The 24,465-nt window shown below is 47.5% G+C and overlaps 1 protein-coding gene across 1 annotated transcript in view; it reads left to right on the forward strand.

The window, feature by feature from the left end:
- WDR19 (WD repeat domain 19) overlaps window positions 1–24,465 on the forward strand; it is a 237,992-nt gene that overhangs the window by 203,034 nt on the left and 10,493 nt on the right. Inside the window, exons 25-29 of the mRNA XM_063957071.1 lie at window positions 18,017–18,129; window positions 18,454–18,522; window positions 18,655–18,732; window positions 18,808–18,904; window positions 19,763–19,887. Coding sequence (XP_063813141.1) covers window positions 18,017–18,129; window positions 18,454–18,522; window positions 18,655–18,732; window positions 18,808–18,904; window positions 19,763–19,887 — 482 coding nt within the window. The remainder of the gene's footprint in view (window positions 1–18,016; window positions 18,130–18,453; window positions 18,523–18,654; window positions 18,733–18,807; window positions 18,905–19,762; window positions 19,888–24,465) is intronic.

Consider the following 24,465-nt stretch of genomic DNA (forward strand, 5'->3'; position numbering starts at 1 on the left):
TGCTTATGTATCCTCTAATCACACTGACAGTCACTGTGTCTGATGCTGCATACAGATCTACACTGATATTATAGCTGGATGGGTGTGCATCCTCTAATCATACTGACAGTCACTATGTCTGATGCTGCATACAGATCTACACTGATATTATAGCTGGATGGTTGTGCATCCTCTAATCACACTGACAGTCACTGTGTCTGATGCTGCATACAGATCTACGCTGATATTATAGCTGGATGCTTGTGCATCTTCTAATCACACTGACAGTCACTGTGTCTGATGCTGCATACAGATCTACACTGATATTATAGCTGGATGCTTGTGTATCTTCTAATCACACTGACAGTCACTGTGTCTAATGCTGCATACAGATCTACGCTGATATTATAGCTGGATGGGTGTGCATCCTCTAATCATACTGACAGTCACTATGTCTGATGCTGCATACAGATCTACGCTGATATTATAGCTAGATGCTTGTGCATCCTCTAATCACATTGACAGTCACTGTGTCTGATGCTACATACAGATCTACACTGATATTATAGCTGGATGGGTGTGCATCCTCTAATCATACTGACAGTCACTATGTCTGATGCTGCATACAGATCTACGCTGATATTATAGCTAGATGCTTGTGCATCCTCTAATCACACTGACAGTCACTGTGTCTGATGCTACATACAGATCTATGCTGATATTATAGCTGGATGCTTATGTATCCTCTAATCACACTGACAGTCACTATGTCTGATGCTGCATACAGATCTACGCTGATATTATAGCTGGATGGGTGTGCATCCTCTAATCATACTGACAGTCACTATGTCTGATGCTGCATACAGATCTACGCTGATATTATAGCTAGATGCTTGTGCATCCTCTAATCACACTGACAGTCACTGTGTCTGATGCTACATACAGATCTATGCTGATATTATAGCTGGATGCTTATGTATCCTCTAATCACACTGACAGTCACTATGTCTGATGCCACATACAGATCTATGCTGATATTATAGCTGGATGCTTGTGTATCTTCTAATCACACTGACAGTCACTGTGTCTGATGCCTCATACAGATCTATGCTGATATTATAGCTGGATGCTTGTGCATCCTCTAATCACACTGACAGTCACTGTGTCTGATGCCACATACAGATCTACGCTGATATTATAGCTGGATGCTTATGTATCCTCTAATCACACTGACAGTCACTGTGTCTGATGCTGCATACAGATCTACGCTGATATTATAGCTGTATGCTTGTGCCTCTTCTAATCACACTGACAGTCACTGTGTCTAATGCCTCATACAGATCTATGCTGATATTATAGCTGTATGCTTGTGCCTCTTCTAATCACACTGACAGTCACTGTGTCTAATGCCTCATACAGATCTATGCTGATATTATAGCTGGATGCTTGTGCCTCTTCTAATCACACTGACAGTCACTGTGTCTGATGCCACATACAGATCAACACTGACTATATAGGTACATTATATTTCTCTTACATCCTTTAGGATGCTGGGGTCCACATTAGTACCATGGGGTATAGACGGGTCCACCAGGATCCATTGGCACTTTAAGAGTTTGAGAGTGTGGGCTGGCTCCTCCCTCTATGCCCCTCCTACCAGACTCAGTTTAGAAAATGTGCCCGGAGGAGCTGGTCACAGCTAGAGGAGCTCTCCAGAGTTTCTCTAGTAAAGTTTAGTTTAGAGTTTATTATTTTACAGGGAGGCTGCTGGCAACAGCCTCCCTGCTTCGCGGGACTAAGGGGGGGAGTAGTGTCCGCCCTGAGGGATCTGAGCCACTATCTCCGCTGACAGGACACTGAGCTACTGTGGGGATAGAACGTTCCCCGTCACAGGGGATCGCTCACCCCAGCAGCATGCCGCCACCCCCTTACAGAGCCGAAGATCAGTGGCGAGTGAGTCACCGACCCCCCTAGCAAGCGGGGGGCCGGTGTAATGATGGAGGCATCAGGGTAGGAGTGCAGTATTAACTGCGCTCCGGAGGCTCAGCTGTACATAGTGCAGCGCTGTGAGGGGCGCCCTGAGCCAGCGCCTACACCCTACACTGGTCACACAGCCTGTCGGGGTCCCTGGATCTCAGCCAGCATAAATCCTCAGGCCAGTATAATTCTATGAAGAGCGGGAAGACAGCGCCATTTTGGGGGCGGAGCTTCTCCTCAGAGCGGACCCAGAAGCGTTCAGCGCCATTTTCCTGCCTGCACAGCGCTGTCAGTGAAGAGCACGTCTCTCCACAGCAACGCCAGCTATCTCTCATGGTACCAGGGGGTTGTAGAAGGAGGGGGAGGCTGCAAAATGACTGTGTAACCTATTAAGGTTCACAGTCAGCGCTGATGGGGGGGGTCTCCCTTTACCTAAAAAGCGCTGTGTGTTGGTTGGCTCCAATCTCTGTGTCTCTCTTGCCATTCTTGGAGGTTGAAACTCTGTCTGTACTCCCCTGTGTGTGTATGGCGTGTCTGTGGTCTCCATTAAGCAATGTCCAGGGACTCTGTGTCATATGCTGCAGAGGATATGTCCTCTCAGGATGATCTCATTCCATGTAATCAGGATTGCACTGGTTTAGCACAGATTCCAGCCAGGGAGCCTGAGTGGTTATCCTCTATGAAATCTATGATTTCTCAGATTTCAAATAGGGTTGCACAAAATGAATCTGCAACTCAGGCTTTACAGAACTCTATGGCAGTCTGGCCCAGTTCTGGTACATCAGGGCTCCCCGCTGTGTGTTCACATAAACGTGCTCTTGCACAGATCATGCAGGATGATACCGATTCTGATACTGCAGATGGTAACGGGGATATGTTGCGGGGAACGGCATCTCTTGCTAAAGGGGTGCAGTTAATGATAGAGGCTATTAGGGATGTGTTGAATCTTGCTGATACAACACCCGAGTAGGTTGAGGAGGCTTACTTCACTGACAATAAGCAAGCCTCGCTAACCTTCCCTGCGTGAAAGGAATTAAATGCTATATTTGAAAAGGCTTGGGAAAACCCGGATAAAAAATTCCAGATACCCAAAAGGGTTCTGGTAGCGTTTCCTTTCCCGGTAGAGGAAAAAAAAAAAAAAAGGAAACCCCGCCTATTGTTGATGTGTCCGTATCCAGATTCTCAAAAAGGGTGGTTTTACCTGCTCCAGGATCTACCGCCTTAAAAGAGCCGGCTGATCGTAAAATTGATAATACGCTCAAATCCATGTACACGGCTTCTGGGGCAATACTATGCCCCACTATTGCTAGTGCTTGAATTGCCAAGGCTATAGTAAAGTGGTCAGGCACATTACTTGAGGACTTGGATACTATGGAAAAATGTAATGTTGAATTGTTTTTACGTAACATTCAGGATTCGGCAGGATTTCTGGTAGAATCCATGAAGGACCTGGGTTCCATGGCTGCAGGAATTTCCTCCATGTCAGTATCAGCTTGTCGAGGACTGTGGTTGCGCCAGTGGTCTACCAACGCGGAATCCAGGAGAAGTGTGGAGACCCTACCCTACACAGGTCAGGCTCTCTTTGGGGAGGCATAAGATGCGTGGATCTCCACGGCTACGGCTGTTAAGTCACCCTTTCTTCCCTCAGCTAAACCCTTTTCTTCAGTTACATCACAGCCCTTTCGGTCTACCAAGCCCAGAAAGGCCAAACAGTCCAACACCTTCTTTCGGGGAGGTCGGCCCAAGTCCAAGAAACCTGCGGCTGCAGGTTCCCAGGAATAGAAACCTGCTTCAGGTACACCAAAGTCCTCCGCATGACGGTGGACTGCACGCTCCAGAGGTGGGGCCGGTGGGAGTGAGACTCAGACATTTCAGTCATGTCTGGGTGTCCTCCGGCCTGGACCCCTGGGTGCAAGATATTGTGTCCCAGGGGTACAGGCTGGAATTTCAAAATCTCCCTCCTCACCGATTATTCAGATCAGGCTTGCCAGCTCTACTGGCGGACAGGAATGTCCTGAAAGAAGCCGTCCAGAAGTTGGTGGAGGCACAGGTTATTGTGCCAGAACCACCTCATATGCAAAACAAAGGTTACTATTCAGACCTTTTCGTGGTACCGAAACCGGATGGTTCAGTCAGGCCCATTCTGATCTTAAAATCACTAAACCCCTTTTTCAGGGAGTTCAAGTTCAAAATGGAGTCTCTAAGGGCAGTGATATCAGGTCTGGAGGAGGGGAAATTCTTAGTATCCCTGGATATCAAGGATGCGTACCTCCACATTCCGATTTGGCTGCCGCATCAAGCTTATCTTCGATTCGCACTGTTGGACTGTCACTTTCAGTTCCAGGCCCTCACATTCGGCCTCTCCACAGCACCGAGGGTATTCACCAAGGTGATGGCGGAGATGATGATTCTTCTCCGCAGACGGAGGGTGAACATAATTCCATATCTGGACGATCTGCTGATAAAGGCATCGTCCAAGGAGAAGCTGTTACGGTCCATAGCACTTACGACCCAGCCTCTCAGGGAACATGGTTGGATCCTGAATCTTCCAAAATCACATTTGGAACCAACCAGGAAGTTGTCCTTTCTGGGAATGATCCTCGACACGGAGGTGCAGAGGGTGTTTCTCCCAGAGGAGAAGGCGTTGGTGATTCAACCGATGGTCCGGGATGTCCTGAAGCGAGCTCGGGTGTTAGTTCATCAGTGCATTCACCTTCTGAGGAAGATGGTGCCCTCTTACGAGGCTCTGCAGTACGGGAGGTTTCACGCTCGGTCCTTCCAACTGGACCTCCTGGACAAGTGGTCAGGATCCCATCTACACATGCACCAGAGAATACGTCTGTCGCCAAAGGCCAGGATTTCACTCCTCTAGTGGCTGCAATTACCTCACCTTCTGGTGGGCCGCAGGTTCGGGATTCAGGACTGGATACTTCTAACCACGGATGTAAGTCTCCGGAGGTGGGGCGCAGTCACTCAAGGGGAAACCTTCCAAGGAAGGTGGTCAAGTCTGGAAGCCGGCCTGCCGATAAACATTCTGGAACTAAGTGCCGTCTACAACAGTATTCTCCATGCGGCCCATCTTCTGAGAAATTGGGCCATACAAGTGCAGTCGGACAATGTGACAACAATGGCTTACATAAACTGACAGGGCGGAACGAAGAGCAGAGCTGCAATGGAAGAGGTAACAAGAATCATCCTCTGGGCAGAAAAGCATGCGTTCGTGCTGTCAGCAATCTTCATTCCGGGAGTAGACAACTGGGAAGTGGAGTTCCTCAGCAGACACGATCTCCATCCAGGGAAGTGGGGTCTCCATCCGGAGGTGTTCAAGGAGGTAACAGATCTTTGGGGCGTACCCCAGATCGACATGATGGCCTCTCGTCTCAACAAGACGCTTCGGCGGTATTGTTCCAGGTCGAGGGACCCGCAAGCAGTGGCGGTGGACGCCCTGGTGACTCCGTGGGTTTTCCAGTCGGTGTACGTGTTTCCTCCACTTCCACTCATCCCAAGAGTTCTAAAGCTCATAAGGAGAACAAGGGTTCAAGTGATCCTCATTGCTCCCGCTGGCCAAGAAGGGCTTGGTACGCGGCTCTTTTGGATCTACTGCAAGAAGAGCCGAGGCCTCTTCCTCTTCGGGAGGACCTGCTGCAGCAGGGGCCGTTCGCCTATCCAGACTTACCGCGGCTACGTTTGACAGCATGGAGGTTGAACGCCTGATACTAGCTCGGAAGGGCATTCCGAACAAAGTTATTCCTACCCTGATAAAGGCTAGGAAACGAGGAACGTCTAAACATTACCATCGAATTTGGAAAAAATATGTATGTTGGTGTGAGTCCAATAAATTTCCTGTGGTGGAGTTTAAACTGGGACGGTTTCTCCTCTTCCTACAAGCTGGTGTGGATATGGGCCTGAAGTTGGGATCTGTGAATGTCCAGATTTCGGCCCTCTCCATTTCTTCCAGAAACAATTGGCTGCCCTCCCTGAGGTTCAGACCTTTTTGAAGGGAGTTCTGCACATCCAAACTCCCTTTGTACCGCCTACGGCGCCTTGGGACCTTAATGTGGTGTTGCAGTTCCTCCAATTGGACTGATTCGAGCCTCTACAGGAGGTTGAGGTCAAATTTCTTACGTGGAAAGCTGTCACGTTGTTGGCTTTAGATTTTGCTAGACGTGTGTCAGAGTTGGGGGCTTTGTACTGATAAAGCCCTTACTTGATCTTCCACGAAGATAGAGCTGAGCTCTGGACACGTCAGCAGTTTCTTCCAAAGGTTGTGTCGGCATTTCATATCAACCAACCTATTGTGGTGCCAGTGGCTACTGCCTCCTCAATTTCATCAAAGTCCTTGTATGTGATAAGGGCTCTGAAAATATATGTGAAGAGGACTGCTCGTCACAGGAAATCGGACTCTCTGTTTGTCCTGTATGATCCCAAGAAAATTGGGTGTCCTGCTTCTAAGCAGACGATCTCTCGCTGGATCAGGTTCACTATCCAGCATGCATATTCTATGGCAGGCTTGCCGTGTCCTACGTCTGTCAAGGCCCACTCTACTCGTAAGGTGGGGTCTTCCTGGGCGGCTGCCCGGGGTGTCTCGGCGTTACAACTTTGCCGAGCTGTAACTTGGTCTGGGTTGAACACGTTTGCAAAGTTCTACAAGTTCGATACTTTGGCCTCTGATGATCTGAAGTTCAGTAAATCAGTTCTGCATGAGCCTCCGCGCTATCCCTCCCGTTCTGGGAGCTTTGGTACATCCCAATGGTACTAATGTGGACCCCAGCATCCTCTAGGACGTAAGAGAAAATAAGATTTTGGTTATCTACCGGTAAATCCTTTTCTCGTAGTCCGTAGAGGATGCTGGGCGCCCGCCCAGCGCTTCGTTTTCCTGCAGTTGTTATCTGGTTCAGTATAACTTTGTTTTAGTTACGTACTGCATTGTTACTTGGTAAGTAATGTTTCAGCGGTTGCCGAGTTTTCAAGCTAAGCTAGCTTGATGTGCCTTGTATGTGTGAGCTGGTATGAATCTCATCACTATCTGTGTTAAATCCTTCTCTCGAAGATGTCCGTCTCCTCGGGCACAGTTTCTAGACTGGTAGGATGGGCATAGAGGGAGGAGCCAGCCCACACTCTCAAACTCCAAAGTGCCAATGGCTCCTGGTGATCCCGTCTATACCCCATGGTACTAATGTGGACCCCAGCATCCTTTACGGACTACGAGAAAAGATTTTACCGGTAGGTAACCTAAATCCTATTATTATACACTATATAGGTACATTCTAGTTGTATTCATACCAGAGTATACTGATAGTCTGTGCCCGATGTCACATACAGATCTACACTGTTATACCTGGATGCCTTTGCATCTTCTAATGACACTGACAGTCACTGTGTCTGATGCCACATACAGATCTACTCTATTATAGCTGTACGCTTTTGCATCCTCTAATCACACTGACAGTCACTATGTCTGATGCTGCATACAGATCTACGCTGATATTATAGCTGGATGCTTGTGCATCCTCTAATCACACTGACAGTCACTATGTCTGATGCTGCATACAGATCTACGCTGATATTATAGCTGGACGCGTGTGCATCCTCTAATCACACTGACAGTGACTGTGTCTGATGCTGCATACAGATCTACGCTGATATTATAGCTGGATGCTTGTGCATCCTCTAATCACACTGACAGTCACTGTGTCTGATGCTGCATACAGATCTACGCTGATATTATAGCTGGACGCGTGTGCATCCTCTAATCACACTGACAGTCACTGTGTCTGATGCTGCATACAGATCTACGCTGATATTATAGCTGGATGCTTGTGCATCCTCTAATCACACTGACAGTCACTGTGTCTGATGCTGCATACAGATCTACGCTGATATTATAGCTGGATGCTTGTGCATCCTCTAATCACACTGACAGTCACTGTGTCTGATGCTGCATACAGATCTACGCTGATATTATAGCTGGATGCTTATGTATCTTCTAATCACACTGACAGTCACTGTGTCTGATGCTGCATACAGATCTACGCTGATATTATAGCTGGATGCTTGTGCATCCTCTAATCACACTGACAGTCACTGTGTCTGATGCTGCATACAGATCTACGCTGATATTATAGCTGGATGCTTGTGCATCCTCTAATCACACTGACAGTCACTGTGTCTGATGCCACATACAGATCTACACTGATATTATAGCTGGATGCTTGTGCATCCTCTAATCACACTGACAGTCACTGTGTCTGATGCTGCATACAGATCTACGCTGATATTATAGCTGGATGCTTGTGCATCCTCTAATCACACTGACAGTCACTGTGTCTGATGCCGCATACAGATCTACGCTGATATTATAGCTGGATGCTTGTGTATCCTCTAATCACACTGACAGTCACTGTGTCTGATGCTGCATACAGATCTACGCTGATATTATAGCTGTATGCTTGTGCATCCTCTAATCACACTGACAGTCACTGTGTCTGATGCTGCATACAGATCTACGCTGATATTATAGCTGGATGCTTGTGCATCCTCTAATCACACTGACAGTCACTGTGTCTGATGCTGCATACAGATCTACGCTGATATTATAGCTGGATGCTTGTGTATCTTCTAATCACACTGACAGTGACTGTGTCTGATGCCACATACAGATCTACGCTGATATTATAGCTGGATGCTTGTGCATCCTCTAATCACACTGACAGTCACTGTGTCTGATGCTGCATACAGATCTACGCTGATATTATAGCTGGATGCTTGTGCATCCTCTAATCACACTGACAGTCACTGTGTCTGATGCTGCATACAGATCTACGCTGATATTATAGCTGGATGCTTGTGCATCCTCTAATCACACTGACAGTCACTATGTCTGATGCTGCATACAGATCTACGCTGATATTATAGCTGGATGCTTATGTATCCTCTAATCACACTGACAGTCACTGTGTCTGATGCTGCATACAGATCTACGCTGATATTATAGCTGGATGCTTGTGCATCCTCTAATCACACTGACAGTCACTGTGTCTGATGCCACATACAGATCTACGCTGATATTATAGCTGGATGCTTATGTATCTTCTAATCACACTGACAGTCACTGTGTCTGATGCTGCATACAGATCTACGCTGATATTATAGCTGGATGCTTGTGCATCCTCTAATCACACTGACAGTCACTGTGTCTGATGCTGCATACAGATCTACGCTGATATTATAGCTGGATGCTTGTGCATCCTCTAATCACACTGACAGTCACTGTGTCTGATGCTGCATACAGATCTACGCTGATATTATAGCTGGATGCTTGTGTATCTTCTAATCACACTGACAGTCACTGTGTCTGATGCTACATACAGATCTACGCTGATATTATAGCTGGATGCTTGTGCATCCTCTAATCACACTGACAGTCACTGTGTCTGATGCCGCATACAGATCTACGCTGATATTATAGCTGGATGCTTATGTATCCTCTAATCACACTGACAGTCACTGTGTCTGATGCTGCATACAGATCTACGCTGATATTATAGCTGGATGCTTGTGCATCCTCTAATCACACTGACAGTCACTGTGTCTGATGCCACATACAGATCTACGCTGATATTATAGCTGGATGCTTGTGCATCCTCTAATCACACTGACAGTCACTGTGTCTGATGCTGCATACAGATCTATGCCGATATTATAGCTGGATGCTTGTGTATCTTCTATTCACACTGACAGTCACTGTGTCTGATGCCACATACAGATCTACGCTGATATTATAGCTGGATGCTTGTGCCTCTTCTAATCACACTGACAGTCACTGTGTCTGATGCCACATACAGATCTACGCTGATATTATAGCTGGATGCTTGTGCATCCTCTAATCACACTGACAGTCACTGTGTCTGATGCTGCATACAGATCTACGCTGATATTATAGCTGGATGCTTGTGTATCTTCTAATCACACTGACAGTCACTGTGTCTGATGCTACATACAGATCTATGCTGTATTATAGCTGGATGCTTGTGCATCCTCTAATCACACTGACAGTCACTGTGTCTGATGCTGCATACAGATCTACGCTGATATTATAGCTGGATGCTTGTGTATCTTCTAATCACACTGACAGTCACTGTGTCTGATGCCTCATACAGATCTACGCTGATGTTATAGCTGGATGCTTGTGTATCCTCTAATCACACTGACAGTCACTGTGTCTGATGCTGCATACAGATCTACGCTGATATTATAGCTGGATGCTTGTGCATCCTCTAATCACACTGACAGTCACTGTGTCTGATGCTGCATACAGATCTACGCTGATATTATAGCTGGATGCTTGTGTATCTTCTAATCACACTGACAGTGACTGTGTCTGATGCCACATACAGATCTACGCTGATATTATAGCTGGATGCTTGTGCATCCTCTAATCACACTGACAGTCACTGTGTCTGATGCCGCATACAGATCTACGCTGATGTTATAGCTGGATGCTTGTGCATCCTCTAATCACACTGACAGTCACTGTGTCTGATGCCGCATACAGATCTACGCTGATGTTATAGCTGGATGCTTGTGCATCCTCTAATCACACTGACAGTCACTGTGTCTGATGCCTCATACAGATCTACGCTGATATTATAGCTGGATGCTTGTGCATCCTCTAATCACACTGACAGTCACTGTGTCTGATGCCACATACAGATCTACGCTGATATTATAGCTGGATGGTTGTGCATCCTCTAATCACACTGACAGTCACTGTGTCTGATGCTGCATACAGATCTACGCTGATATTATAGCTGGATGCTTGTGCATCCTCTAATCACACTGACAGTCACTGTGTCTGATGCTGCATACAGATCTACGCTGATATTATAGCTGGATGCTTGTGCATCCTCTAATCACACTGACAGTCACTGTGTCTGATGCTGCATACAGATCTACGCTGATATTATAGCTGGATGCTTGTGCATCCTCTAATCACACTGACAGTCACTGTGTCTGATGCTGCATACAGATCTACGCTGATATTATAGCTGGATGCTTGTGCATCCTCTAATCACACTGACAGTCACTGTGTCTGATGCCACATACAGATCTACGCTGATATTATAGCTGGATGCTTGTGCATCCTCTAATCACACTGACAGTCACTGTGTCTGATGCCACATACAGATCTACGCTGATATTATAGCTGGATGGTTGTGCATCCTCTAATCACACTGACAGTCACTGTGTCTGATGCTGCATACAGATCTACGCTGATATTATAGCTGGATGCTTATGCATCCTCTAATCACACTGACAGTCACTGTGTCTGATGCTGCATACAGATCTACGCTGATATTATAGCTGGATGCTTGTGCATCCTCTAATCACACTGACAGTCACTGTGTCTGATGCTGCATACAGATCTACACTGATATTATAGCTGTATGCTTGTGCATCCTCTAATCACACTGACAGTCACTGTGTCTGATGCTGCATACAGATCTACGCTGATATTATAGCTGGATGCTTGTGCATCCTCTAATCACACTGACAGTCACTGTGTCTGATGCTGCATACAGATCTACACTGATATTATAGCTGTATGCTTGTGCATCCTCTAATCACACTGACAGTCACTGTGTCTGATGCTGCATACAGATCTATGCCGATATTATAGCTAGATGCTTGTGAATCTACTAATTACACTGACAGTCACTGTGTCTAATGCCTCATACAGATCTACGCTGATATTATAGGTGTTCGCTTGTCCATCTTCTAATCACACTGACAGTCACTAGGTCTGATGCCGCATACAGATCTACGCTTATATTATAGCTGGATGCTTTTAGTCACTGTGTCTGATGCAAGGTAGCAGCTGTGCAGTTCTATCTAATTAATCATCACCCATGATTCGCAATGGTTTCAGAAACCGGCAGCCTGCGTAAGCTTAAGCTTAATCAGGCTGGCTGTAGGATCTGGACACCAGGGTCCAGAAAGTCTGCCTCCGACGATACAGACCCTGGACTCATCATGTCTTTAAAACGGGGGCGACACTCTCATGTTTTGAAGAACAGTGCCGGGTGCTGCCAGTGCTCCGCCCTCAAAATGCCACAGCTTGTAAATCATCATGCCTGCGCAGATCCCCAAACATCATATTTGCACTCAAACCATCGGGTTTGGATTCAAATGTGACTCAGGCCCTTAGTAATATTCACAATATCATCCTTTTTTTATACGTCTTTTTCTCTATCGTCCTAAGTGGATGCTGGGGTTCCTGAAAGGACCATGGGGAATAGCGGCTCCGCAGGAGACAGGGCACAAAAAAGTAAAGCTTTACTAGGTCAGGTGGTGTGCACTGGCTCCTCCCCCTATGACCCTCCTCCAGACTCCAGTTAGATTTTGTGCCCGAACGAGAAGGGTGCAATCTAGGTGGCTCTCCTAAAGAGCTGCTTAGAGAAAGTTTAGTTTAGGTTTTTTTACTTTACAGTGAGTCCTGCTGGCAACAGGATCACTGCAACGAGGGACTTAGGGGAGAAGTAGTAAACTCACCTGCGTGCAGAGTGGATTTGCTGCTTGGCTACTGGACACCATTAGCTCCAGAGGGATCGAACACAGGCCCAGCCATGGAGTCCGGTCCCGGAGCCGCGCCGCCGACCCCCTTGCAGATGCTGAAGCGTGAAGAGGTCCAGAAACCGGCGGCTGAAGACTCCTCAGTCTTCATAAGGTAGCGCACAGCACTGCAGCTGTGCGCCATTTTCCTCTCAGCACACTTCACACGGCAGTCACTGAGGGTGCAGAGCGCTGGGGGGGGGCGCTCTGAGAGGCAAATAAAAACCTTATAAAAGGCTAAAAATACCTCACATATAGCCCACAGGGGCTATATGGAGATATTTAACCCCTGCCTGACTAAAATAATAGCGGGAGAAGAACCCGCCGAGAAAGGGGCGGGGCCTATCTCCTCAGCACACGGCGCCATTTTCTGTCACAGCTCCGCTGGTCAGGACGGCTCCCAGGTCTCTCCCCTGCACTGCACTACAGAAACAGGGTAAAACAGAGAGGGGGGGCACATTAATGGCTATATATTGTATATATTAAAGCAGCTATAAGGGAGCACTTAATTATAAGGCTATCCCTGTTATATATAGCGCTTTTTGGTGTGTGCTGGCAGACTCTCCCTCTGTCTCCCCAAAAGGGCTAGTGGGTCCTGTCTTCATTAGAGCATTCCCTGTGTGTTTGCTGTGTGTGTCGGTACGTGGTGTCGACATGTATGAGGACGATATTGGTGTGGAGGCGGAGCAATTGCCAAATATGCAGATGTCACCCCCCAGGGGGTCGACACCAGAATGGATGCCTTTATTTGTGGAATTACGTGATAGTTTATCTTCACTTAAACAGTCGGTTGAGGACATGAGGCGGCCGGACAATCAATTAATGCCTGTCCAGGCGCCTCAAACACCGTCAGGGGCTGTAAAACGCCCTTTGCCTCAGTCGGTCGACACAGACCCAGACACAGGCACTGATTCTTGTGACGACGGTGGAAATTCAAACGTATTTTCCAGTAGGGCCACACGTTATATGATTTTGGCAATGAAGGAGACGTTACATTTAGCTGATACTACAGATACCGTAAAACAGGGTATTATGTATGGTGTGAAAAAACTACCAACAGTTTTTCCTGAATCAGAAGAGTTAAATGACGTGTGTGATGAAGCGTGGGTTGCTCCTGATAGAAAGTTGATAATTTCAAAAAAATTATTGGCATTATACCCTTTCCCGCCAGAGGTTAGGGCGCGCTGGGAAACACCCCCTAAGGTGGACAAGGCGCTCACACGCTTATCTAAACAAGTGGCGTTACCCTCTCCTGAGACGGCCGCACTTAAGGATCCATCAGATAGGAGGATGGAAGTTATTCAAAAGAGTATATACACACATGCAGGTGTTATACTACGACCAGCTATAGCAACTGCCTGGATGTGCAGTGCTGGAGTAGTTTGGTCAGAATCCCTGATTGAAAATATTGATACCCTAGATAGGGACAAGGTTTTGCTGTCGTTAGAACAAATAAAGGATGCATTTATCTATATGCGTGATGCACAGAGAGATATCTGCACACTGGCATCTCGGGTGAGTGCTATGTCCATTTCAGCCAGAAGAGCCTTATGGACACGACAGTGGACAGGTGATGCGGATTCAAAACGTCATATGGAAGTTTTGCCGTATAAAGGGGAGGAGTTATTTGGAGTCGGTCTATCAGACTTGGTGGCCACGGCTACTGCCGGGAAATCCACCTTTTTACCTCAAGTCACTCCCCAACAGAAAAAGGCACCGACCTTTCAACCGCAGCCCTTTCGCTCCTACAAAAATAAGAGAGCAAAGGGCTTGTCGTACCTGCCACGAGGCAGAGGCAGAGGGAAGAGACACCAACAGGCAGCTCCTTCCCAGGAACAGAAGCCCTCCCCGGCTCCTGCAAAAACCTCAGCATGACGCTGGGGCCTCTCAAGCGGACTCGGGGACAGTGGGCGGCCGTCTCAAAAATTACAGCGCGCAGTGGGCTCACTCGCAGGTAGACCCCTGGATCCTGCAGATAATATCTCAGGGGTACAGGTTGGAATTAGAGACGGATCCTCCTCATCGTTTCCTGAAGTCTGCGTTACCAACCGTCTCGTCCGAAAGGGAGATGGTTTTGGACGCCATTCACAAGCTGTACTCTCAGCAGGTGATAGTCAAAGTACCCCTCTTACAACAAGGAAAGGGGTATTATTCCACTCTATTTGTGGTACCGAAGCCGGATGGCTCGGTAAGGCCTATTCTAAATCTAAAGTCCTTGAACATCTACATAAAAAAGTTCAAGTTCAAGATGGAGTCACTCAGAGCAGTGATAGCGAACCTGGAAGAAGGGGACTTTATGGTATCCTTGGACATCAAGGATGCGTATCTCCACGTTCCGATTTACCCCGCACACCAGGGGTACCTCAGGTTCGTTGTTCAAAACTGTCACTATCAGTTTCAGACGCTGCCGTTCGGATTGTCCACGGCGCCTCGGGTCTTTACCAAGGTAATGGCCGAGATGATGATTCTTCTTCGAAGAAAAGGCGTATTAGTTATCCCATACTTGGACGATCTCCTGATAAGGGCAAGGTCCAGAGAACAGCTGGAGACAGGATTAGCACTATCTCAAGAGGTGCTAAGACAACACGGGTGGATTCTGAATATTCCAAAATCCCAATTAATCCCGACAACTCGTCTGCTGTTCCTAGGAATGATTCTGGACACGGTCCAGAAAAAGGTTTTCCTTCCCGAGGAAAAAGCCAAGGAGTTATCCGACCTGGTCAGGAACCTCCTAAAACCAGGAAAGGTGTCAGTACATCAATGCACAAGAGTCCTGGGAAAAATGGTGGCTTCTTACGAAGCAATTCCATTCGGCAGATTCCATGCAAGAATATTCCAAAGGGATCTGTTGGACAAATGGTCAGGGTCGCATCTGCAGATGCACCTGCGAATAACCCTGTCACCAAAGACAAGGGTGTCACTTCTGTGGTGGTTGCAGAAGGCTCACCTATTAGAAGGCCGCAGATTCGGCATTCAGGATTGGATCCTGGTGACCACGGACGCCAGCCTGAGAGGCTGGGGAGCAGTCACACAAGGAAGAAACTTCCAGGGAGTATGGACGAGCCTGGAAAAGTCTCTTCACATAAACATTCTGGAACTAAGAGCAATCTACAATGCTCTAAGCCAGGCGGAACTTCTCCTGCAAGGGAAGCCGGTGTTGATTCAGTCGGACAACATCACGGCGGTCGCCCATGTAAACAGGCAGGGCGGCACAAGAAGCAGGAGTGCAATGGCAGAAGCTGCCAAGATTCTTCGCTGGGCGGAGAATCACGTGATAGCACTGTCAGCAGTGTTCATCCCGGGCGTGGACAACTGGGAAGCAGACTTCCTCAGCAGACACGATCTTCATCCGGGAGAGTGGGGTCTACATCCAGAGGTCTTCAACATGTTAATAGACCGTTGGGAAAGACCAATTGTAGACATGATGGCGTCTCGCCTCAACAAGAAACTGGACAAATATTGCGCCAGGTCAAGAGATCCACAGGCAATAGCTGTGGACGCACTGGTAACTCCTTGGGTGTACCAGTCAGTGTATGTGTTTCCTCCTCTGCCGCTCATACCAAAGGTATTGAAGATCATACGGCAAAGAAGAGTAAGAACAATACTAGTGGTTCCGGATTGGCCGAGAAGAACTTGGTACCCGGAACTTCAAGAGATGCTCACGGACGAACCGTGGCCTCTACCTCTGAGAAGGGACCTGCTACAGCAGGGTCCCTGTCTCTTTCAAGACTTACCGCGGCTGCGTTTGACGGCATGGCGGTTGAACGCCAGATCCTAAAAGGGAAAGGCATTCCAGAAGAAGTCATTCCTACCTTGATTAAGGCACGGAAGGAAGTCACCGTGAAACATTATCACCGCATTTGGCGAAAATATGTTGCGTGGTGCGAGGATCGGAGTGTTCCGACGGAGGAATTTCAACTGGGTCGTTTCCTACATTTCCTACAATCAGGATTGTCTATGGGTCTCAAATTGAGATCCATTAAGGTTCAAATTTCGGCCCTGTCAATATTCTTCCAAAAAGAATTGGCCTCTGTCCCTGAGGTCCAGACTTTTGTCAAAGGAGTACTGCATATACAGCCTCCTGTGGTGCCTCCGGTGGCACCGTGGGATCTAAATGTAGTTTTAGATTTCCTCAAATCCCATTGGTTTGAACCATTGAAAAAGGTGGATTTGAAATATCTCACATGGAAAGTGACTATGTTACTGGCCCTGGCTTCTGCCAGGAGAGTATCTGAATTGGCGGCTTTATCTTATAAAAGCCCTTATCTAATCTTCCATTCGGATAGGGCAGAACTGCGGACTCGTCCGCATTTTCTCCCTAAAGTGGTATCAGCATTTCATCTGAACCAACCTATTGTGGTGCCTGCGGCCACTAGCGACTTGGAGGACTCCAAGTTGTTGGACGTTGTCAGAGCTTTAAAAATATACATTTCAAGGACGGCTGGAGTCAGAAAATCTGACTCGCTGTTTATACTGTATGCACCCAACAAGTTGGGCGCACCTGCTTCTAAGCAGTCGATTGCTCGTTGGATTTGTAACACAATTCAACTTGCACATTCTGTGGCAGGCCTGCCACAGCCTAAAACTGTAAAAGCCCACTCCACAAGGAAGGTGGGCTCATCTTGGGCGGCTGCCCGAGGGGTCTCGGCATTACAACTCTGCCGAGCAGCTACGTGGTCGGGGGAGAACACGTTTGTAAAATTTTACAAATTTGATACCCTGGCAAAGGAGGACCTGGAGTTCTCTCATTCGGTGCTGCAGAGTCATCCGCACTCTCCCGCCCGTTTGGGAGCTTTGGTATAATCCCCATGGTCCTTTCAGGAACCCCAGCATCCACTTAGGACGATAGAGAAAATAAGAATTTACTTACCGATAATTCTATTTCTCGGAGTCCGTAGTGGATGCTGGGCGCCCATCCCAAGTGCGGATTATCTGCAATACTTGTACATAGTTATTGTTAACTAATTCGGGTTATTGTTAAGGAGCCATCTTTAAGAGGCCCTTTCTGTTATCATACTGTTAACTGGGTTTAGATCACAAGTTGTACGGTGTGATTGGTGTGGCTGGTATGAGTCTTACCCGGGATTCAAAATGCCTCCCTTATTGTGTATGCTCGTCCGGGCACAGTACCTAACTGGAGTCTGGAGGAGGGTCATAGGGGGAGGAGCCAGTGCACACCACCTGACCTAGTAAAGCTTTACTTTTTTGTGCCCTGTCTCCTGCGGAGCCGCTATTCCCCATGGTCCTTTCAGGAACCCCAGCATCCACTACGGACTCCGAGAAATAGAATTATCGGTAAGTAAATTCTTATTTTTATTATTTGTGAAAACCTTTTTGTTTGCAAACAATAGTCAGATATAAGGCTGTATATGAATCTCTGCACTAGTCGGCAGATGTCTTGAGAGTTGGCAGAGGGTGTGAAATAAGTGCGAGTGTCTGTGTGTTGTAGGATCCGAGAACACCAGTAATGAGGATTACCAGAGTATTGCCCTGTACTTCGAGGGGGAGAAGAAGCATTTTCAAGCTGGGAAGTTTTTTCTGCTCTGTGGACAGCATGCGAGGGTGGGTGAATGAATTGCTGTAACAAACCTATTACCCAATAACTGCTGTATGTATTTCTGTAAAACGTCTCTATATTCAACTATTGTTAGCATTTGCAATCATAATGATGTACTCTAGGTAGCACAGCTGTAGTTGGGATACAGTTTAATCTCATGTTATCAGCAATAACCCAGTCTCTACATAGCGGTCACCACGACCAGAAATGCAGAGACATAACTCCACATCTGCATCACTTTATATCGTCTGTATCACCTCTGTGACTTGTATTGTCTGATTGCTCACATGTATTGCTACTTATAATCCCTTTTACGCTTTATGTTTTAGGCATTAAAACACTTCTTAAAGTGCTCAGCTAGCGATGAAAACACAGCAATAGAAATGGCAATTGAAACGGTGAGACAATGCAGAATAGTTAGTAATTATAATAATGACTATAACATGTATATAATATACTGTCACACATTGATCTAATGGGTATCTTCTCCGTGTGTGATTTCTATCCCTATAACCCTGCTCTCTGAATAGGTTGGACAGGCCAAAGAGGAGCCGCTGACCAATCAGTTGATAGACTATCTAATGGGGGAGAATGACGGCATGCCGAAGGTATAATCCCTGTCCTGTTATTGTTGTATATAATGTAATATACGTCGCAGACAGCAAACTGTTTCTCTTTCTCAGGATGCAAAGTATCTCTTCCGCCTGTACATGGCTCTGAAGCAATACAGAGAGGCGGCCCGCACAGCCATCATCATAGCCCGGGAGGAGCAGTCTGCAGGTCACTAGAAGTAGTCTCTACCATCCAGAGGATATTTGTATACAGCCAGAAGCTCCGGCTGATTATTGCTGTATACAGAGGGTTTGCTTTATACCAGTTCACTCTGTGTCCCGTGTCACTCACATACACACTATGGGCAGACATTGTCCCTGATTTAGAGTTGAGCATTAGTCCTGTTATGGCCCAATAAAGATCCACGTTGCTACACTGCACTTACTTAGTAAAATGTGGACCTATGTCTGGGTTTATGTAAGTGGAGCATCAGGGCTGTGCATGTAGTGGGGGCACAGGAATACTGACGTGTGGCACACCTTCTGCGTATTCTTCTGATCCTTTACCAGGAACATACAAATACCGGTACACTGAGAGCGAGTCAGCATGTGCCTTTATTGTGTAACTAAACTGAATACATTCGAAAAAAAGGGACTTACAGGTATATATTGGTGCACAGCAGTATCTAATAGAAAAAGAAAACTAGACATCTCAGAAAAGTATTTTAATTAAAATGTAAACTCCCCAAATTCCTTGTGTACCTTTTATTTTTTATGTAATATACCTAAATTCATCATGCGTCTTCTTCCTTCTCTCCTGGAGTAGTCTTTATTGATGTGCAATGAAAAAAACAAACCATAATACAGCAATGATACTTGCAATGAGAACGAGTGATGTGGCCAGTCTCTGCTGCGCCAATTATAACGGCTTGCATCAGCGGCCGGTCGCTTATTCACCCCTCTAGGACTTAAGTACATTCTTTCTCATTGCAACTTATCAAAGAGTGAATAGAGTCGCTCTGTTGGGGATATTTTATCTTGTTTTCTATTTAAAATAAAAAAAATCACTTTTTTTTTTAATCGAAAGGTAATTACCGAAATGCGCATGACGTGCTCTTCAGTATGTACATGGAACTGAAAACACAGAAAATTAAGATCCCTGCAGAAATGGTGACAAACCTGATGATACTGCACAGCTACATCCTGGTCAAGGTATTGGGAGCAGTTACATGCTGTTATATTACTACAGTGATGCTATAGATGTATAATCTCCTATACATAATAACTGGCCTGATGTCATCAATCATTGTTCATCAGGACAATATGTACATTATCAGGGATCTACTGTAAATGATTACACATATTAGAGGTCCTCTCAGGTTTCTTTGACCTGTATAAAGGCACTTGGCCTCCAGCCTCTACTTTCATATAACCACAGAGCTACCAGGCGATATAATACATCGTAGGGGCTGTATTATACCATATATAACATACACAAATAGGCAGAGCATCTTTATACACTAAACTTCTTTCTTTTCTCTAGCATCCATAACGGATTTTGGGGAATCTAGTACGATGGGGTATAGACGGGGTCCAAAGGAGCCGGTGCACTTTAAATTTCTTCACTGGGTGTGCTAGCTCCTCCCCTCTATGCCCCCTCCCACAGGCAGTTTAGAAAAAAGTGCCCTCAGGAGAGGATGGACGGTCACAAGCCTTGCGAGGTGCAGATTCAGTTCCCCGCTGCAGGACCACCGTCCTGAGGGGTTGTTGTTCAGCGGGGCACTGCGCCTTGGCTGTCACAATCGCAGCACGCCGCACACCACTAACACTGCCTGAAGGTGACGTCTGTGGTGAGTATAAACCGGGGGCCCCGCTAGAGGGGTCTCCCGGTTCAAAGTGCGGCTGAACGCAGGCGCGGCGTATGGGACCCTCCTGGGGGGGGGGTCCCGCTAGTGTCCCCCGTGTAGACTGGCTGCCAATCGCTTGAACTAGCACTTCTGTTATGTTTTTGAGCAAACGGGAGACTTTGCCAGTATAAATAATCATTATAGCTCCGGCGCCATTGGATGGGGCGGAGCTACCTCAGAGCCGGACAAGCAGCGTTTTGGCGCCTTCCTCTGCTTAATGCAGCCACAGACAGCACACACAGCGCTTCCTGCCTTACAAGCCACGCTGAAACACTGGTACAGGGTGTAGCAAAGTGGGAGAGCCGCTATTGTATACTGTCTGGGTCCTCTACAGGACAGACATTATTAGTGTTTACTGTGTTTTAGTTAGCTATCAGCCTCAATTGGGCTGTGCAGCTGGGGGTGTGCTGGTGTCCTTCTCTCTGTGTGTCTCCTCTCACATACAGTGCAGCCAATCTTCACAGATCAGTGAAAGGGCTGGAGGAGAGGGTCCAGAGCCCGCATGGCTAGGGTCTCTGAAAAATATGATGTCTGATATGTCATCACAGCTCACTGCTAATGTTCAAAAAACAGGCTGTTGCAGATTTAGCTGCTAGGGCAGATGTTACACAGCCCCCCTTCTCTCGTGCAGGACAACAAAAGCGTGATTTGCCTGCTCTACTATCTGACACAGATGAGGATATATAAAAGAATGGGGAGGACTTGGACCCCGTTAGTGGGGATACCGATTCTGAACCCCTAATTCTGGCTATACAGGACGTGTTAAAGCTCCCTCTAGAGGACGCTGCGTCACAGCAGTCGTTTTTCTTTACACAAAACAAGCCTAATGTCACTTTCCCTGACTCTACAGAGTTAGATGACCTATTCAAGTTGGACTGGAAATATCCAGACAAAAAATTCCAAGTGTCCAAAAGGTTTTTGCGCACGTTCCCATTTGCTCCTGAAGGTAGGAAATTTTGGGAGGAACCCCGGGAGGTTGATGTATCAGTCTCTCGACTGTCCAAAAAGGTGGTGATGCCTGCCCCGGGTTCCTTTACTATAAAGGATCCTGGGGATAGGAAAATAGAAGCTACACTCAAATCTATTTACATGGCAGCAGGTGTATCGCAACGGCCGGTCATTGCGGGTTGCTGGATGACCCATGCCATTCATTCATGGGCCATTCAAATTCAGGAGGGCCTCTCTGGGGCTATGCCCATGGTCACTATGGTGACCCTCCTAAAGCACATTCAGGACACTACACGCGTCCTCTGTGATTCCCTCAAGGGGAACATTAATGCTAGGACCTCTGCTATGGCAGTTTCGGTGCGCCGGGCCTTGTGGTTGCGCCAGTGGATAGCGGACGCGGAATCCAAACGCAGTGTGGAATCCCTCCCCTTTTCGGAGGAATGGCTCTTTGGGGTTGAATTGGATACGTGGATTTACAAAGTTACGGCTGGGAAATCCACGTTTCTCCCCTCTGGGGCCCCGCCGGCAAGACACTCCTACCCGGGGCCGTCTACCGTCCTTTCGGTCTCTAAGGCCAGAGGTGCCTCCAATGCGACTAGAGGCACCAGAGATAAGTCAAGAAAGCCTGTAAGCACCAGCTCTCGGGAACAGACCACCAGTTCTGCTTCCAGTAAGTCCTCAGCATGACGATGTCCGCCCACCCACCCCGAGGGAATCTCGAGGTGGGAGGTTGACTGCGTCACTTCAGCCGCGTCTGGGAGACTACCTGCCAGGATACCTGGGTCAGGGATCTCGTTTCTCAAGGCTACAAGCTGGAGTTCGACAGGGCTTCTTCCCAATGATTTTTCAAATCAAGCTTACCAGCTTTGGAGGATATGCAGGTTACGTTGCAACAGCCATCCTAAAGTTGGTCCAGTCCCACGTCATTGTTCCAGTACCAATACCACAATGAGGCAAGGGTTGTTACTCCAACCTGTTTGTGGTTCCGAAACCGGACGGTTCGGAAAGACCCATTTTGAATCTAAAGTCCTTGAATCCTTACCTGAAGGTGTACAAGCTCAAAATGGAATCCTTGTGATCAGTGATCGCGGGCCTGGAAGAACAGGAATTCATGGTTTCCTTGGACATCAAGGACGCCTACCTCCATATTCCGATTTGGCCACCTCATCAGGCGTACCTGAGGTTTGCCCTGCTGGATGATCACTACCATTTCCAGGCACTGCCCTTCGGCCTGTCCACAGCTCCGAGGGTGTTTACGAAGGTGATGGCGGAGATGATGTTCCAGCTCCGGGTCCAGGGAGTCAACATTGTCCCTTACCTGGACGATCTTCTGAACAAAGCAAGATCCAGGGAGCTTTTGTTGCTCCATATCGACCGCACTATCCAACTTCTGTCACGTCATCGGTGGATCCTCAACTTACAGAAGTCCCACCTGGAGCCGACTCATTGGCTCCTGTTCCTGGGCATGTTGCTCGATACTGTGGCCCAGAAGGTGTTCCTACCAGAGGACAAGGTGAGAACACTTCAGGAGATAGTTCGCTTGGTGCTCCGTCCTTCTCGAGTGTCAATCCATCTTTGCATAAGATTGTTGGGAATGATGGTCGCCTCATACGAGGCAAATTAATATGGGAGGTTCCATGCCAGGACTTTTCAGCTGGATCTCCTGAGCAAATGGTCCGGATAATATCTTCAGATGCACCGGATGATACAGCTGTCGCCTCAGACCAGGATTTCCCTCCTGTGGTGGCTGCAATCCTCCAATCTATTGGAAGGCTGGAGTTTCGGTATTCAGGATTGGATCCTCCTCACAACGGATGTGAGTCTGAGAGGATGGGGAGTTGTCACCCAAGGGGCGCAGTTCCAGGGCAGGTGGTCAGCCCACGAAGCCCTCCTTCCGATCAACATTCTGGAACTTGGGCCATCTACAATGCTCTGCTTCAGGCCTCTCCTCTGCTCAAGGATCACGCGATCCAAGTACAGTCGGACGCCAGAGCAGTGGCGTACATCAGTCGACGAGGAACATAAAGCAGAGCCTGCATGCGAGAAGTGTCAAGAATACTCCTCTGGGCGGAAAGAAATGCAAGAGCAATGTCGGCAATCTTCATTCCGGGTGTGGACAACTGGGAAGCGGACTTCCTGAGTTGTCATGATCTCCACCCGGGGGAGTGGGGGCTCCACCATCAGGTGTTCTAACAGATCATCCACCGGTGGGGCTGCCCGCAGATAGACATGATGGCTTCTCGTCTCAACAAGAAGCTTCCTTGGTATTGCTCACGAACCAGGGACCCTCGGGCAGTAGATGCATTGACATCGCCTTGGCCTTACCGGCTGGTCTATCTGTTTACTCCGATTCCGTTGTTCCCAAGGGTGCTCAAGTGCATGCAAAATCAGGGAGTCCAGGCAATTCTGATTGCCCCGGATTGGACTCAGAGGGCGTGGTACGGATCTTCTGGACATGTCTGTCGAAGACCCTTGGGCTCTACCTCTCAGAAGAGATCTTCTTCAATAAGGACCGTTCGTCTACCAGGACTTACGGCGACTTCGTTTGACGGCATAGAGGTTGAGCGGAACATCCTAGTTCACAAGGGCTTTTCCAAAAAGGTTATTGCTACCATGGTTCAGGCCAGGAAGCCTGTGACGTCAAAGCACTATCATCATATCTGGAGAAGATATGTCTCTTGGTGCGAGGAGTGCACGTATCTGCCTGCGGAGTTCCACTTGGGACGTTTCTTATGTTTCCTGCAGGCTGGTGTGGATAAAGGCTTACGTCTGGGCTCCATTAAGGACCAGATTTCAGCTCTCTCCATTTTCTTCCAGCAGAAATTGGCAGTGTTGCCAGAAGTTCAGACCTTCTTGCAGGGGGTACTCCACATACAACCTCCTTTTGTGTCGCCTACGGCACCCTGGGATTTAAATGTGGTGTTGGAATTTTAAC

The sequence above is a fragment of the Pseudophryne corroboree genome, chromosome 1 (genome assembly GCF_028390025.1).
Source record: "Pseudophryne corroboree isolate aPseCor3 chromosome 1, aPseCor3.hap2, whole genome shotgun sequence".
Taxonomy (NCBI): domain Eukaryota; kingdom Metazoa; phylum Chordata; class Amphibia; order Anura; family Myobatrachidae; genus Pseudophryne; species Pseudophryne corroboree.